The sequence below is a fragment of the Perca flavescens genome, chromosome 19 (genome assembly GCF_004354835.1).
Source record: "Perca flavescens isolate YP-PL-M2 chromosome 19, PFLA_1.0, whole genome shotgun sequence".
Classification (NCBI taxonomy): domain Eukaryota; kingdom Metazoa; phylum Chordata; class Actinopteri; order Perciformes; family Percidae; genus Perca; species Perca flavescens.
Genome location: NC_041349.1, coordinates 16,373,717 through 16,390,252, shown reverse-complemented (window position 1 = coordinate 16,390,252; position 16,536 = coordinate 16,373,717). Strand labels below are relative to the sequence as shown.

Sequence of the window (16,536 nt, the reverse complement as noted above, 5' to 3'; positions counted from 1 at the left end):
AGGGTTTGAACTTCTCTCTCTAGCTCTCTTTTTTTCATTCTTGGTACAACTATTTCTTTCACTGTTTATCTGAACAACTGAGTGCCACACTATAAATGTCGTTCAGGAGCACCTGTCTGCCGTTATCCCTATACTTAAACATTATTGGCAGCATGGTGGCCTAATGGTTGGCACTGTGTTCGAATCCAGGTCGTTCCGGGGCCTTTCTGCGTGGGTTTCCTCCGGGTGCTCCGGTTTCCCCCACCGTCAAAAACATGTACTAGGTTCTCCAGTCAGTGCCCTTGATCTAGGCACTGGCTCAGATCTGGAGTTGGTCCCCGGGCGCTGTCATTGGCTGCCCACTGCTCCCTTGAGGGATGGGTTAAATGCAGAGAATGAATTTCGCTACATGTATGTATGTGACAAATAAAGTACCTTTTTTTTTTTTATTATTGCGTCTCCCCACTTCTCTATCACAGCCTGGCTTTCCACTTAACATAACACTTATGCCTTCAAAAGTGGTCAGACAACACGTTCAGTCCTTTTTTTTTTTTTTTTTTTTTTTTTTTTTTAGCAATATGTGCCAGACATACAGAGCAATTGAAAATACGTTTCTCTCCGACCAACGGTGCAATAAGGACAAGTACAAGTATAAAATAAAAAGATAAGAAATATATACAAATAAGATAAAGAAAGAGATAAGTTTTATATACAAAAAAAAAAAAAAAAAAAAAAAAAAAAAAGAAATAATAATATGTACAATACAGTAATACATTCAAAATAGTGCAAATGTCAGGCAAAATCAAACAGTACAGAAAACTAAAGATAAAGACATTGAAGTGTGCAATAAAATAAAAAAGTGTCTTTTTTTTGATGAAGTGACCGGTGCTGATCCTGATGGGGGGTGTTGAACTTCCTGACAGCCTGGAGAATGAAGCTGTTCTCCTTATTACAGATATTAGAAAGTATTACCTTAGACTGTATAACCACGTCTAATGCCTATGGATGAAAACTGCAGACCAAAATATTTCTCTCATTGCTCGCTAAGCTTTGAGAAAGTATTTAATGAACCTGTTGGATTAGTGAATATTTCTCTAATATCTCTCTCTCTCTCTCTCTCTCTCTCTCTCTCTCTCTCTCTCTCTGTCTCTGTCTCTCTGCCTTTCTGCCACTTATCTAGATCGTCACCACGGTACTCCCATGCTGCTGGAGGGAGTCCGCTGCATCGGGGTGGAGTTGGAGTACGACTCTGAACAGAGCGACTGGCAAGGATTTGACTAAAGCTCCTGCTCCCCTTTCACCTGAAATACACACACACACACACACACACACACACACACACACACACACGCCATCACTGGAGTGTACCCCTACCAAATTAAACACACACCAAATAGGAAAGTGTGTACACACAAATGATTTAGTGCCACATAATGTTCATACAGCGTTCAGTGTTGGATTCAGAGGAAATGGATATATGCGTCCTGACATTAACCTACAAAAACATTCCTCTGCTGCAACTTTCACAACATTGACAGCATTTGAACAGTTTGTCAGTTTCCTCCAATTCTTGTTTGTCACCATGATGTATTCTGTTGTTAATCAGTGTTTTCCTTACTGAACCTCTAGAGGGCAGCAGCACTCTTTGAATCAGTGCAGCCTCAGAGAGCCCTTTTCACCGCCTCTTGTGCTCCAGGTCACTCTTTTCCTGATGTGCAAACTGAATCTCATATGGATTTATAGGTGAGGGAGTAAACAAGGGCTCTTTTATTAATCTAGTAGTTTAAAAGTGACCTATAGAAACTTTAGAAACTTGCACAATTCCGGGAAAAAAAAAAAAATAGTTGAACTGATTAGCAATGTGGAGCCTTTTAATGTCTCTGTTTAACCTTAAGGTTAACCTGCAGGCCACTGTATGGAAAGCTAAACTTATAAATCTTCAATATGTGAGGTTCCTGTTGTGATAATTACTACTTTTCATTTTCTGCGTTTCCCAGGAAATCCCAAAGAGTGTGAACGTATTTTAATAGGTGTATTTGAGGAAAGTATTTGCAGCAGCAATAATGAAAAGAGAGGCTTTCCTCTGAGAAAAAAAAAGGAAAGAATAATGCTTAAAAACATGCGCGCTAGCTATATGGCATTAATCTACTGAGGTATTGTTTTCTGGGATGATCTCCCTGCATGATTATGAAACATTTGTGTGAAATAGTGCATCTAAAAAGAAGTGCTTTGTCCTTTATTGTAAGGAGCTGACACCAAATTCTGATGTTTAGTGTCTACGTTTTAGATCCCTGCTACCAAACTTCTATGTTGTTGAGCTGCAAATATAATGGCATGTCGTTATGTTTTGCCACTTTTCACAAAATTAAAAAAAAAAGTACAACCAAACAAAACTTTTTTTTTTTAAGGCTGTAGAGCCAAAATAAAGTATAGTTGATTAATTGATCAGTAAATCAACAAAAAACTTAATGTGCAGCTATTCTGATAATTATTTAATGATTTAAGAAATTTTTCAAGCCAAAATATCAACATTCTCTGGTTCCAGATTTAAATGTAAAGATTTTCTTTATTTAAATTTGATACCTCTGGGTTTTGGACTGTTGGTTCGATGAAACAAGATATTGGAAGACGTCACCAGGATATTTGCTCCCTTATTCTCTGAATTTGGATAGACCGCTAATCAAGAAAATATCATTAGATTAATCGACAATAAAAATAGTCTTTGCATTATTTTGTTTTGGGTGGATTTTCCCTTTAATAAAACCTGCTGCAGCCACTTCAGCAGAGTTTGGGAAGGATTTGTTTCTTTTGTTTGAATTCATTCATAAAGCCTTCAGAGCACACATGCGACGCAAAGTGCCTTTCATTATACCGTCCTGTTCCTCATTTAGCTGGAGCCCCATGTTGTTTTACCATCTCCTACACATCCTGCACATCCTGCACCCACCAGACAAACGGTGTTAAATCCCCTGAAACCGGTGGATCTGTCTCTCTATCCCATCGCTCCTATCACAGTACGAGTGCAGATCCAAGAGTTCATGATCACTTTTCAGCTCTGCTTTTTTTACATTTGTGCCATGATCTGGCTGCACTGTAGTTGTTCTGCGTGAATCAACATTTTGTTTTGTTATACCCTATTGAATAAATCAGCCTTAAAGGAAAGGATTCTGTGTGTAATGTCTCTACATAGTGGACCACAAGCTGTCGTCGTAGATTAAATAGATTTATTTGATGTTTGCTTGTAATAGGTCAAAGTCTGCTTGGTTTCTTCTTCTAAAGTGAAACACTCAATAGGTTACTTTTTCAAGAATGTAGCAGTGTATTTGTTGAGATCTGTCTTCTGTGTGTGTGGTTTGTATTTCTGAATATCAAAATGAATAAAAGTTAAGTGTATGTTTGAGTTTTGGTACTTATTGCCTCTTCAGTCAGTTCACAGCAGCAACACTTGGTGGCAGTCTACACCGCTGCACTGACGTCACCTCTGTTACAATATATTCTCATGTGAGATTTTTAAAAAAAAATCAACATTTCAGATTAATATGAATGTCTTCTTCTTGGGTTTATTATAAGATTAACTAGTTTACATGTTTAAACCGCAACAACTAATTGGTCATTTTGACTAAAACTTTAATTGAAAACACTGTATTTAGCAATGTGAGTGTGTACACTTTACCGAGAGACCAAAATTAGCCCCAGAGAATATAGCTATATATAGTTTTTAATATTCAACACATTTGTTGCCATTTTACTGAAACTTCTGTTCAGTCAGTGTTCTCATCTGTGGTACAAAATCACTTTTTACTTGTGTCAGTCAGAAATTTAATTTAAGATAGAAGAATCACACCAATTAAATACATATTTTTGTGAGCTTAGCACAAATATTGAAGAGACTGAAATCTTTTCTCTTTTGTAGGCCAAATGCTAATTAGACGTTTCCAATGATCACAATCCAGTCCTTTTGTTGCTTCATACTTTTAGAGACTGATTTGCATAGAAAACAATGTTTTCTGATGAACCCTAAAGTCCAAAGAAATGTTGTTTTTTTCAATAAATTATAAATATAGAGATATGTAGAATTTCGGTCTGTTTAGGAAATTTTAGCTGCACAATGTTTTTTAATTAGAATTAGAAGGTAGTGAATGTGCTAAAGAAACAACTTTTTAATCAGTGAAATGTGAGGTTGTTGGTTAAACTGGCAGCAACTATGGATTTCCAACAGCCTCATCGTGACTGATAAATAACAGGCGGAAATGTATACAGTGCAACAACAAACCTTCCACTATAGCACTACTAAAACAGCACATAATTTCTCTTAGGTACATGTTAACACACTGGAAAAGGAGTTGCTTTAATCTCGTTGTACATGGGTATAATGGCAATAAAAGGCATTCTATTCTATAACAGTGGATTAGGACATGACAAGGAAAGGTTTAGCAGTCTGTGTTTGGATGTACTGTAGATTACAAAGAAAGGTTAAGTTTAGTTTTAGCTGTTCACTAACCAGCTGCCATTTAAGTCCACATTATAAGAATAATTATGAATATTTAGGGACAAAAATGCATTAGGAGCCATTAGAGTAGTCTATAAGTTTGTGCTGAAAAACTCAACTTTAAAGCTTATACATTTAAAACTTTTAATTTCCAGATTGGCGCTTCTGACAAAGTACCCTACAAAAAAATAAGTTGAGGTCTTTGTGGATTCTTCTCTCTGGCTCATTTCCAGCCATTATATAACCAATCTTAGATAACCATTGCTATTGAAAATGCAAATTAAAAACTTCTAAATGCATCAGTATAGCACTTAACTTGATTATTTTTTTTTTGAAAATGTTAAATATACATTTGACAATCCAAAATGAATCAGTATCGGTTGTTTGAATGATGTTTGCGAAGATATGAACAAAATTTTAAAGAACTGTGCCGAGTTGAGCACAGTGGGACAGTTGGAGTTACAGCCGGACACAGCTGCCCCAGCCCCGCTACTGCGTGTGTCTTCTATCAAAAATGCTTTAAAATTGTGACGGGGAGAAGAACAGTTTCGCAGTTTGCATTAATGAGGCTATAGACAACCCTTGATTGTTACAGTGGTAGTATAGGCTACTGGTGGTGTAGAGGCTACAGTCTGGGTCAGCATTCATTTGGAGTAAACATGCATTAACTTTGAGCTCGTTGCAGCGGCAGCGTCTAAATAATAATAATAATAATCCACATGTTATGTGTGTATGGGAAATAAATAGCTATATTTAAACTCTGAGCTCTACAAGCGGTTAAAAGAGAGAAATATTAGGCTAATACTAAAACTAGCCTATGTTTTGCAGTTATTTGTCTTACACCTTTATTTTAAATAATCGACAGCGTGCCCCTTTAATGCAACACAAGTCTACACAAGTCAAATATTTTGTGTTCATACATAACTTGTAGCCCGACTTACAGATCTTTATATTGCTTTATTAGTTCAATATGTATGCATCTATGATTATCCACTATGAAAGTGTAAAATCAAATTATGTGATCAGTATTTGGTTGATTGACATCGTGGTGCTTGGCAGCTATCAAACTGAAGACTTCACTGACAGTCAGCAAATATAAATTCAAACTCCTGATAGACTAAAAGGCTTATTGTTATACTCACATGTAGCCCTGTACACGTTAAAAACAAGGCCGAGTTTGTATTAGCTCATAACAATTCCTATAAAATGAACTAAATTCCGTTTACTTAACTGCAATTCTTCGCGGTGGCCCTGTTTTTGTTTTAGCCATTTGGTTGAACGAATTCTTCAGTTGCAGTTGTCTTGCGTTTCCTTATTTGTGCAATCTACTTTATAAAGCAGATAAATTGCGTCTGTAGGTACTGTGCAACATTATTTCAGTGATCTAACTTCGACTACACAGCAGGAAAGTTCGAGTTACAGTTCCGAAACAAAAGTCTGGTAAAGTTTATGACCTTCTGAGAGTGAGGAAAAGCATATAAAAAAAGATATGTCGGTAATAAGTCTGTACTTAAAGTGGCCACATTCTGACCTGACTTCTGTCACTGAGTTTTTTATCGTAAAGACAAGGCCAGTGTGGCTGCTAATTTGTAAAAAATAAACTCCAATAAATGGTGCGTAAAGCCGCGTGTCCGTCACACTCATGTGTATTTTACATTCCCACAAAGCTCCATAAACGCACCTAAATCCTGACCCATTTATAGTTCGCCGTGTCCGCGGCCAGTTTAAGCAGCAGCAGCAGTTATACAACTTTTCATACTAGATCCAACGCATTTTTCACCTATTTTCACCTATATTTAATAATTTTAATGATTTAATATCACAACTGCTTGTGAGTGACATAAAGTGCTTCAATATTAAAAAAGACACCTTTGAAATATTACTGCCTCTTCTTTTTTTTTTCTTCTTTTTTTTATCCTTTATTTTACCAGGTGATGTCCCATTGAGATAATCAAATCTCTTTTACAAGGGAGCCCTGGACTTCTAAAGGCTTGGGAAATCATAAATAGCCTACATGCATTCGTTGTGACAAAAATCTTTTTTTTTCTGATGACTGAGTCTAAACTGAACGCTATATAGGCTACACCAAGTTGCATAAATCATCTGAAATTAATCTTTCCCTAAAAAACACACCTCCATGGCCTCGAACATGCGGCCAAATGTTTGTCATTCCTGGACAGATTTGTCTGGAGCTTGTGTGGGATGTGTGAACTCTGAGTGGCCCGGTGGTCTCCCTCTGACCTCTGGGATTACAGTAATCTCTGTTGATTGATCTGATTGATCAGATTCATCTCCACGAGGCCGCAATCCAGCCGTACACGAGGGTGGGGGGGTTGGGCGTAGATGAGGGAATCGGTGCATGGTTCAAATAAACATTTGTTTCCTTTTGGCCTGCGGGCAAATACAGGCAGAGAGTAGTTGTGGGTTTTGACTCTGGCTAACGGCATCAGGATCTGCAGTAATGCAGTAATTGGGATGTTTAGTGGAGCAGAAATATGATTCATATAAAATGGAGTTGAAGTTTAGGGGAATTCGTTTAGATTCGATCATCATCAGGAAATACATTTTTTTTTTTTTTCCTGATTGCACTGCGTGGTTTTAATATGACAGTGCATTCAGATCATCAATTATAAAAATTATTCTAAAGTAAACATCTCCTCGGGGCAGAGAGAACTGCCATAACATTTCAAAAGTAGTAACTTGGTTATTAATCTATCCTATTGATGAAATAATAAAAAATAAAAAAAAGAACATGACGGGCTATGAAACGTGATAAATAAAGATGTGGTCGGAAGAAGTAACACATTGATGTTAAGATACTCTGTTACAAGTAAAAGTTGTGCTTACAACTATTATCAGCAAAATAAAGTTCTCATTGTGAATTGATGCATTGACATGTAAACATAATGTTGAATGAATGAATCTATAGTTTTATACTGTTTGGGTAATTTAATCAATGCATGATTCATTTCTATGCAAGTTACATCTACAGTATGCTAATATTGTTCAATGTAACCATATAACTTCCTGTTTTAAACTGCGTTTTCATTTTTTTTATTATGCCCTATATGAATATTATTAGTCTCCCAGGAAGACCAACTGAATCAGTGGGAAATAAACGTATCTATCTATCTATCTATCTATCTATCTATCTATCTATCTATCTATCTATCTATCTATCTATCTATCTATCTATCTATCTATCTATCTATCTACCAATCTATCTCTCACTATGAACTTGTTCTACTTATTTTATTTGACATTGTGCATCAGGTTCCCAAGAAAGACTAAAGAGGTGTCAGTCAGTGCTGCAAATTTCCTGCATGACACATTTTGCAGCAAAAGCAGTAGCTATAAAATGTTCATACGGTTGCTAAAATATTATAATCACACCACAGAATGACACAAACATGTTTCCTTAATGCGCCTAAAGATTGAAATCAAAATATGAGCAGTATTTAGAAAAGTTAGACGTAGTAGAAGTAAAAATAGTAAAGAAATGAAATTGAAATAAAAACACTGGAGAGAAAAGGTGTGTGTGGTGTGTGTGTGTGTGTGTGTGTGTGTGTGTGTGTGTGTGTGTGTGTGTGTGTGTGTGTGTGTGTCGCAGCACAGCAGCAGCAATCAGTCCCCTCTTGTCTCGCTGCTGAGTGCAGCGTCTGATTGACAGTTTCTATTCATCCTCTGTGAGATTAGGCCAGCTGAAAGGAGTAACGACCCATGGCTGTGTGCAGTAATTACGGCCTCGGATAAGAAAAATAAGAAAAAACACACATGGCAAAACTATAATTATATAATTCCGCTCAAAATCCTTTTTTCCCCTTCTTCTTCGCAGTGTTTTCAAAGATGTTTCACCTGTAAAGAGGAAATTCCAGCCAGTGTTTCAATCATTCCTGCAACTGAAATCATCCCACAATCACAACAAACTACGGGCTGCACCATCAACACCAGCCCATGTGCTGGTGTTGATGGTTAAGGAAGATGGCTCTGCATACAGGCTATAAACGACAGTCATTGACTGTGAATGAGATGTTTTATCTGCAATGGAAAACAAATAGAAACCTCCATTTATGATTCTTTTTTTTATTACTGAGAAGATATTGTGTGTTGATCTTGTAACTTTTGATGAGACTGTTGATTCAATCTTTTTTTCTCTTTAATTTTCAGGCTGTGATATTTTTGCATTGGACAATATTTTATTGTGCATGTGTTGCTGCTGTTGTACCCATCCTCAAAAAAAAAAAGTGTGATGATGTGACCAATATGAGTTGTTGAGGGCCGATATCTTATTTTTAGAAAAAGATAATACAGGTGATGTTTTGAGCTGATATTACAGATGTTTGTATTTTGAACATCATCTTGATAAAAACAGACAGTTTTGACAAAAATTGATTTTGTTCTCATCTTCTGAAACAGTAGCAGTAGCAGTTATAGGGACATAAAAAACGGTTGAAATCCAAAACCAGAATTTTAGTCACCATTAACTCTAGGGTATTTAAAATTGCACCTAAACACTTGAATGTAGCTGTTAAAGAAAATGAAACAACCCTCAAATCTGGTTGCAGGCTTTCTGTAGAAACCTAAACCATGTTATAGTATCCAATGTTTATTAAAAATCCAATAATATAGCCTACACTAGACTATAGGCTTATGGGCTATGCAAATAGTATGTTGATTCAATTCTGTATTTAAGATCCTATACTTTCATATTTTAAATTTTGAGGCCCATGAATGAGTGAGATCTAAAAGAATACAAGTTTTTGCCTTACTGTGTCAGAAGTGCTTCTGGCTTTTGTTAAACTACTGTTTGTCTTTGCACTTTTTTTTCAGAGCCGTAAAACAATGTCAGCGTCTGACAGAGCTGCGGGGAAGCCCGGGCAGCGCTGCATTTGGCTGTTTCCAGAGCGGAAAGCGCACACAACCATCGTCTCATGTCTCCGTGCTCCGGGATCCCGGTCTGCAGCGCCGCTCATCCTCTTGTCAAGACGTGCCCTACCGGCGGACCAATCAGCGACGACCCTGCGTGGGCAGGAAATGACGTCTGAGGTTCATGCCTTTGTAAAGTGTACCGTGTCACCACAGATACCCTCCACACACACGCCAACGTCTCTGCTCTGTTACCGTAGGCAGGGTGTATCGGCCGCCCCGCGCAGACGTGAGATTTCAGCTCTAAAGCAAATTATAAAAAAAAACTGACACGAGCGCTCCAGAATTTATTTGGGAGCTAATGTGACCATTTTCCCGAGAGTCCCCTCCTGAAGGGTTTCAACACAGACATAGCCTATCTTCTCTCCAAAAACAGAAGACCACCGACCCCCCTTATGTGGCCATCTCACCGCCAACAACAACAACAACAACAACAACATGCAATCACGGATCGGCAGAGGCAGTCGATGTGACCGGGGCTGAAGTAACAGGCTGCTGCTCTGGACAGACCAGGAGAAACTTTCTTCCCTGGCTTGTGCCCCGTGAACTGTGCCCGCTGCTGTGTGGGTTTCTCGCCTCCTCTCACTTTAGTTCTACGTGGGTGAGCAGTGTGTGTGTGCGTGTTTGTGGTACCTCCCCGCTCCTCCATAGATCTGGTTGCCCCCCCCTTGTACCTTACAAGCTGCACCATGCATTTCTTCTGCACCTCCCGGCTACTATAGCCTAGTTAGAGCAGGATCCCGAGGTCCTCATCAACCCCACCCCCCAACCTCCGACCTGCTGACTTGGGTTTGGAGTCCGGATCGTGTGTCATGCAGCGAGACCTGAAGCGTTCCCCGGTTCCGTTGCAGGACCGCATGGTTCATTTGTAACTGGATCTACTTTTTTTTTTGGAGGGAGAGGAGGGCACGCTCTGGTCTCTGGAGAACACTTGCAAAGAGGAGAATAAAGTAGAAAGACGTGGGTGAGCAGCAGCAGCGACAGAAGGACGCAGAGATAGCCTAATATTAGAGAGTGCAACTTAGGCTACTTGTAGATGTTTGATCAGGCCACGACTATGGGCGATGGGAACCACCGCTGTGGACCCAACCCGCTGTGTCCGGACCGGATGGAGACAGTATGCCGCGCCGAGATAGGGAGCCGGTCCCCGGTTCAGAGTTCCACCGACACCCCGGGGACAGCAGCGTCCACCCCGACGTCCTCCAGTGAAGACGGACACGACAAACTTTTGGGAGTGGACCCTGACTACTGTCGGAGGATATTAGTAAGAGGTATGTTTTTTTTTCTTCTTCTGTGCGTTAGTCTAAGTATATGTGTGAGAGTTTCCAGGAAATTGAGTCTCTTTCAACTTCACTATTATTCTATTCACAATTATCCCAACAATACGTATCCTAGTCATAGGATCACCCCAGACAATGTGTTGACAGTCATAGCAATTAAAGTAAGTAAAAGAAAGAAGAAAAATCTTCAATTTGGGACAAATCTTCTAAAAAAGGAGCCTGAATGTGGAGTTGTTTGGTGCTTCTCCCATCAAAACATGTCAAAATGGTACTAGAAAATATCATTACCTGAAAGAATGCAGACATTAGTCTATTCAAACAGAAGTGTGTAAAACTTGGACTGGATTCTGAACAATACAACACCTCTGGTGCAGGGTGGACACACAAACATCATGCTGTGGAAACAATAGGCTACTCTCACTTCCGTGATACCTAAATGATTGAACACCACCACACCCGTAAATATTACTTACAAAAAAAATATTGCAATATAGGCCTATCGTTTGGCACAGTCTGTATCAGCTGTGACAACTCCTTTGTTAATTTGAAAATATAAAAACGTATTTAGTCAGATTAACAGTCAATGATTTGCTGCATATTCTATATGAATATATTTCCTCATTGTTTTTATCACACAAGTAGTGAGCCATTTCTTAAAAATCAGATCTGAGAAAGAAAAATAAACTGTTGAGGATAATCAGGAGAATTCTGAATCCATCGATAACCACTGTAAAGGGGTGTGTGTGTGTGTGTGTGTGTGTGTGTGTGTGTGTGTGTGTGTGTGTGTGTGTGTGGCAGTAGCTGATCGTCTTTGTGTGCCAACGTTATGTTAATGAACACCAGAATAAAATGTAATATGTCCACGCCCTCCTGAGGCCCTGCAGCCTTTGAATGAGAGAATGCAGAAAATGAAGATAAAATCACTGCAGTCTGCAAACACTGTTAAAATAAAATTTTAAATCTATATAATTTATAGTTGGTTTTGGAGTCATATTTTAAGCTCAAAACATTTGTATTTCATTTATGTTTGCACGTTAAATTATATAAAATTAAACTGCACCGTAAATGTGTGTCATGTGCTTACATGGAAGCTTAAAGGGTCCAATAACATGAAGACAACATAGATAGTATAAATCTATCTCGACCAGGTTATTTAAGGTTTTTGCATGTAGGACATTTGTAATTATTTCAGCACGTAATCCGTGAGGGGGAAAAAAATTAGAATTTAAAATATATTATTATGTGATGCGTATTTTGAATGTGAATTATTGTGAAGTTTTCCTGCATGACTAAGATTTTTTATGCTCTCCAAGAGGAAAAACTCAGCAGATTGCACGGCTTCAGAATTCCGTATAGAAAAAAAAAAAGATCAGATTAAATTGCAACTGATATTTTTGTGCAATACTTTTTCAGCGGTGTGTGTAACTGTTTGCTGTGGACAGAATCAATATGTCGGCCTATCAATCCTCGGTTATAGGCGGATTTTGTGGATATTTGTGTTTCTGGCTGGTTAGTTGATGTTTTATTGGACGTTTAGTCGTGCGGTGTCCTGGTATATAAAGAAGCTGCTTGTTTAGTCAGAGAATGGTCAAAATAGTATACAAAAGCAATTTTGAGATAGTAAATGACACAGAGAACGTGAGAGGATGAGAATCACGGAGAAATGGAGAGAGAGAGAGAGACTTGGATTTAGAAAAAAATAATAATTTAAAACTGTCTGCTTTTTCAGAGAGTCGATCAGTTTCAGTGTTTGTAATTGTAGCAGCTGCAGGAATAGTCACAACATTTTCTTTAACGATTATAATTTTATTGATAGACTATTTGAGCTACTGTCATCTGTAAGACAGCGTTTTATCAAATTACATTTCCCTACTGCTGATCACATGCATTTCTGATACTGAGTATCTTTTTTTACATTAGATCTGGCAGGCAGGTGTTCATATAGTCTCTGTAAAAGCCGGTGAATCATCGGTACTCAGTTAAACATACAGTCGTTATTGTGTTGCATCTGTCGTTGGTTAATGGTGTCCATCAGAGGAGAAAGTGGCCTGTAGAAGGACCAAGGTGTGAGCCGGTTTTGGTGGAGATATAGTGGACCTATAGTTCGCACTGACTGAGCGAACGACGCCCGCAGTGTCAGGATTTGTTTTTTAAGCCGAGTCTGGATGCTTGGGTTTTCCGCAGAGAGACCGGGGTCACGGAGAGGTCAGTCGGTCTGCACACAGACGCTGGTTCCCTCCTCTGCTCGCAAATGTTTCCATCACAGTGTGAGCTGTTATTTTCGCCCCGGAACCGTAGAAGAAAGCATGTCTAAATATCTAAATATAAGGATGATTTACATCATCTCTGGCGCAGAATCTCACTTGCCTGGCGATACATTACACAAAGTCATTACGCGTGCGTAAAGATGGAGACCTCTCAGGCATGTTTCATTAAGCCTGTAAGTTAACCAAACACTGCAGTGCAACTGTCTATATTGAAATAATTTTAATATAGTTAGGGCGTACTAATTTATTCATTTACTACGTTTCATTAACTCTTTTATTCCCTATGCTGTAGCAAAAACAGCCCCAGGTTTCCTTTTTACGCACTGATTTTTCTTTCTTTACGCCTGCTGTATTTAAGTACCTCCGATATTTTATTTACCTCTACATTACTACACTTTGAAATAACGTTAATGTAAGCGTATATCTGTCTTCAAAACAAATCCAGTTTTCCTGTTACAGCTAAATATATATAAACATATAAACTTCCGTTTTACTCTGTTACTTCAAAGTTTTGGTTGCTCCTTCCTATAGAAACAATATGGATGTTCGGTTCAATCAGTTTTGTTTCATATTTAATTCAGGGCTCTTCATATTTTATTGGATTGCATATTTTATGACCTAAAAACCCTGGACAAAGAGGAGGTCTTGTCTGGCCTACGCTTCCATTCAATGTGATAAATACAAACAAATATTCCCGGCTACAGTGTTACAAACAAGCAAACAAGCAAACAAAAAGCTACAAATACAAATATAATACTGTTTGAAACACGTATTTAAAACAAAATTACAACAAAATAAATATAAGGATTGTGTTTTTTTTAATGTATTAAACAGTGTAGACAATAACCCGAGGGCTTCTGGATCCAGGGCGGGATGTGGTGACCCCGACCCATCCAGGATATCTCTCTGTAATTTTAATTGACTAAAATCTACCTTTTTAATATAGGCTATGTTTCATACTTCCACGTTTATTTTCTTCTATTTAAATAATTTCTGATTTTGCAAAAACAATCTTTGAAAACATAGAGATTAATAACCGATATCCCAGTGCGGAACAAACGACCCAACAACAAATTAAATACGAAAATAAAAGGCACAAAAACACCCAGTGTTGTTGTTGTTGTTATTATTGTTGTTGTTGTTGTTGTTGTGGTGGTGGTGGATGGATACTGACCCACAGAGCTTTGGAAACAGCTGAGAGTGAAGCTGGCTCTAAATTCTTTAACTTGTTAAATGGCATGCAGAGAAATAACACTTATCACTTAACACTTTTTTGTGCAATGTATGTGTTTCAAGGATTTTAATTTGAGTGTTTAGTTCATGAAAACACAATATATTTTCATGTTTAAGTAACCTAAGCAAAAAACTGACTGCATACGATCACAATCACGTGGTCCAACAATACGCACGCTATGCACGGGGAATGTACGCGTTTGAGTTTTGGACATTATTGATTCATAAAGAAAATCTCAACAACAAACATAAACTTTTCCTAAATATTTGATACATTTACTGAATACGGATTATAGACAGTGATGTGGGCAAACTAGGTATTTGCCATTACGAGACACTAATTTGAGCACAATTAGGCTGCAGAAAAGTATAGCTAACATACATGTTAATGACAATAGGGCCTTTTTTCACATAGCACATACGTGTTATTAACACTCCCTTGTGTTAAAAAATAACACGTATGTAGCTTGTTTATCTCAAAGACGCACATCCATCAATGTTTTCTTTCTCTTTAAAGCCGTTAGCCTGTAGCCAGACTCATAAATAGGCCTACTACATGGGTTTGGCACCGCGCAGGCCTATAGATTCACTCCAGTCTTAAAGAAAGGGGTTTATATGTTGTTGATTTTTTAGCCTAAAACTACTGAAAACATGATTACATTTGTATTTTATAATAATAGGCTATACGTAAAGTAGTCTAGTTAGTAACCTTCGAAATGGTCCTGAGACTTTAGCTGTGTTTTTGTTCTGAACAGACGCCAAAGGCACCATCCGGGAGATCGTCCTGCCGAAGGGCCTCGACCTGGACCGACCCAAGCGCACGCGGACCTCGTTCACGGCAGAGCAGCTGTACCGGCTCGAGCTCGAGTTCCAGCGGTGCCAGTACGTCGTGGGCCGCGAGCGCACCGAGCTCGCGAGGCAGCTCAATCTCTCCGAAACACAGGTAAGAGGAAAGCGTTGTCTCAAGTAGGGAAATGCTTGGCGAAAGGCGGTGCTAACAATCCCATTTTAAGAATAAAAACAATCAAAAACAGATGCTCTGATAAACATCTTAAAGTAAGTAAATGATACGGTTTTTCCCCCGCCGTAGCCTAGCCACCGGTTGCTAAGGCCTTATAGGATATTTTAATAATAAAGTATTTTTTTCTTATTTCTTGGTCAATGATTTAGGTCATTTCGATTTACATTACCCTAATATTTCAAATGATTTGGTTACAGGTGTGTTTGGGGCATTTAATTGGCTCCTGGCCAATCAGAGGGGAGGGGTAGAAAAACCGCCCCGCCCAAAACACTGCTCAGCTGGCTTGTTGAATGGACACATCCGGGGGCCAAACATCCCACAAGAGGGGCACGATTTTTGAATTCAGATTATACTCCGCACAAACACATAAAATGTCACCCATAAATAAGCCCCATGGGTTTGTACACGCGCCAATAAAGGCCTTAAATGTGCATGCAGCCTATATGCCATACGGCTCTATATAGCCTCACGTTTGCACTATTAGTCTGTGTATTATGTAGGTGACGTCCACTAATTTAACCCAGGTCCTTTAAAAAAAAAAATCTGTCCACATTTACATAAAAAAAGAGTAATAATTAATAATTGCGTACAATCCTGCATGTGTGTGACATTAGGATATAGGCATGTAAAATACTTAGGCATGTAAAATACTTTTACTCATCATTGGTCTAGGCCTACTTAAATTCAAACTATAAATAAATGTCTCTGTGCTACCAGTGCAGCATCAACAGTCAATAGGCCTATGCAACGTTTTCTTGTTCAGCTGTGTGTGTAGGCCTGTGTGTCGCTGCCCGGTATATCGGCCTGTCGGTGCCTCCGAGCTCCTCTGAATACTACTAGCCTACTACTAATTCACAGTACATCTCACACACACCCCGCGCTCTTCATTCAAATCTCCCTGCAGCGCCACGAGCCCAACCCCTCCGTGTTTATTATGTGCGTCATCACTACACACATATACACCGCATAGATAGCCTAGGCTACGACACTGATACACCGCATGTTTTAGTTGTGATTTTAGTTTTTTATCTCGTAGACTTATACAGGAATAATGCACTGAACAGCAGTTTTTTTTATATACAAATCACAAAAGAATATTTCTGCACAAACAATTAAAGCGCGTTGTTTTCCCACAAACGGTATCTTGACGATCAACATGGCCTAGGCTAAATGGAATTTAGTTAACACACAATGATATGCTTATTGTATTGGTGTTATGTCTTGTAAATGTCAGATTATCTTTTGAGAAAAGCATAAATCTTGCAAAGTTTATCCAATTTATGTAGCCTATAGGCTATTTTACCCATTGTGGGCCTATGAAGGACAAGCCCCTGAACTCTT

At 38.6% G+C, this 16,536-nt stretch overlaps 2 protein-coding genes across 4 annotated transcripts in view; both read left to right on the top strand.

Annotated features, from left to right (window-relative positions):
- Nucleotides 1-3,379, top strand: part of adisspb (adipose secreted signaling protein b) — a 31,697-nt gene extending 28,318 nt beyond the window's left edge. For all 3 annotated transcript variants that reach the window (XM_028564258.1, XM_028564259.1, XM_028564257.1), the window contains one exon: nt 1,160-3,379. In XM_028564258.1, coding sequence (XP_028420059.1) covers nt 1,160-1,260 — 101 coding nt within the window. In that variant the 3' untranslated portion in view covers nt 1,261-3,379. The remainder of the gene's footprint in view (nt 1-1,159) is intronic.
- A 6,201-nt stretch (nt 3,380-9,580) lies between these two features.
- The window catches only part of vax2 (ventral anterior homeobox 2), a 28,522-nt gene continuing 21,566 nt past the window's right edge, over nt 9,581-16,536 (top strand). The window contains exons 1-2 of the mRNA XM_028564256.1: nt 9,581-10,665; nt 14,930-15,117. Coding sequence (XP_028420057.1) covers nt 10,431-10,665; nt 14,930-15,117 — 423 coding nt within the window. The 5' untranslated portion in view covers nt 9,581-10,430. The remainder of the gene's footprint in view (nt 10,666-14,929; nt 15,118-16,536) is intronic.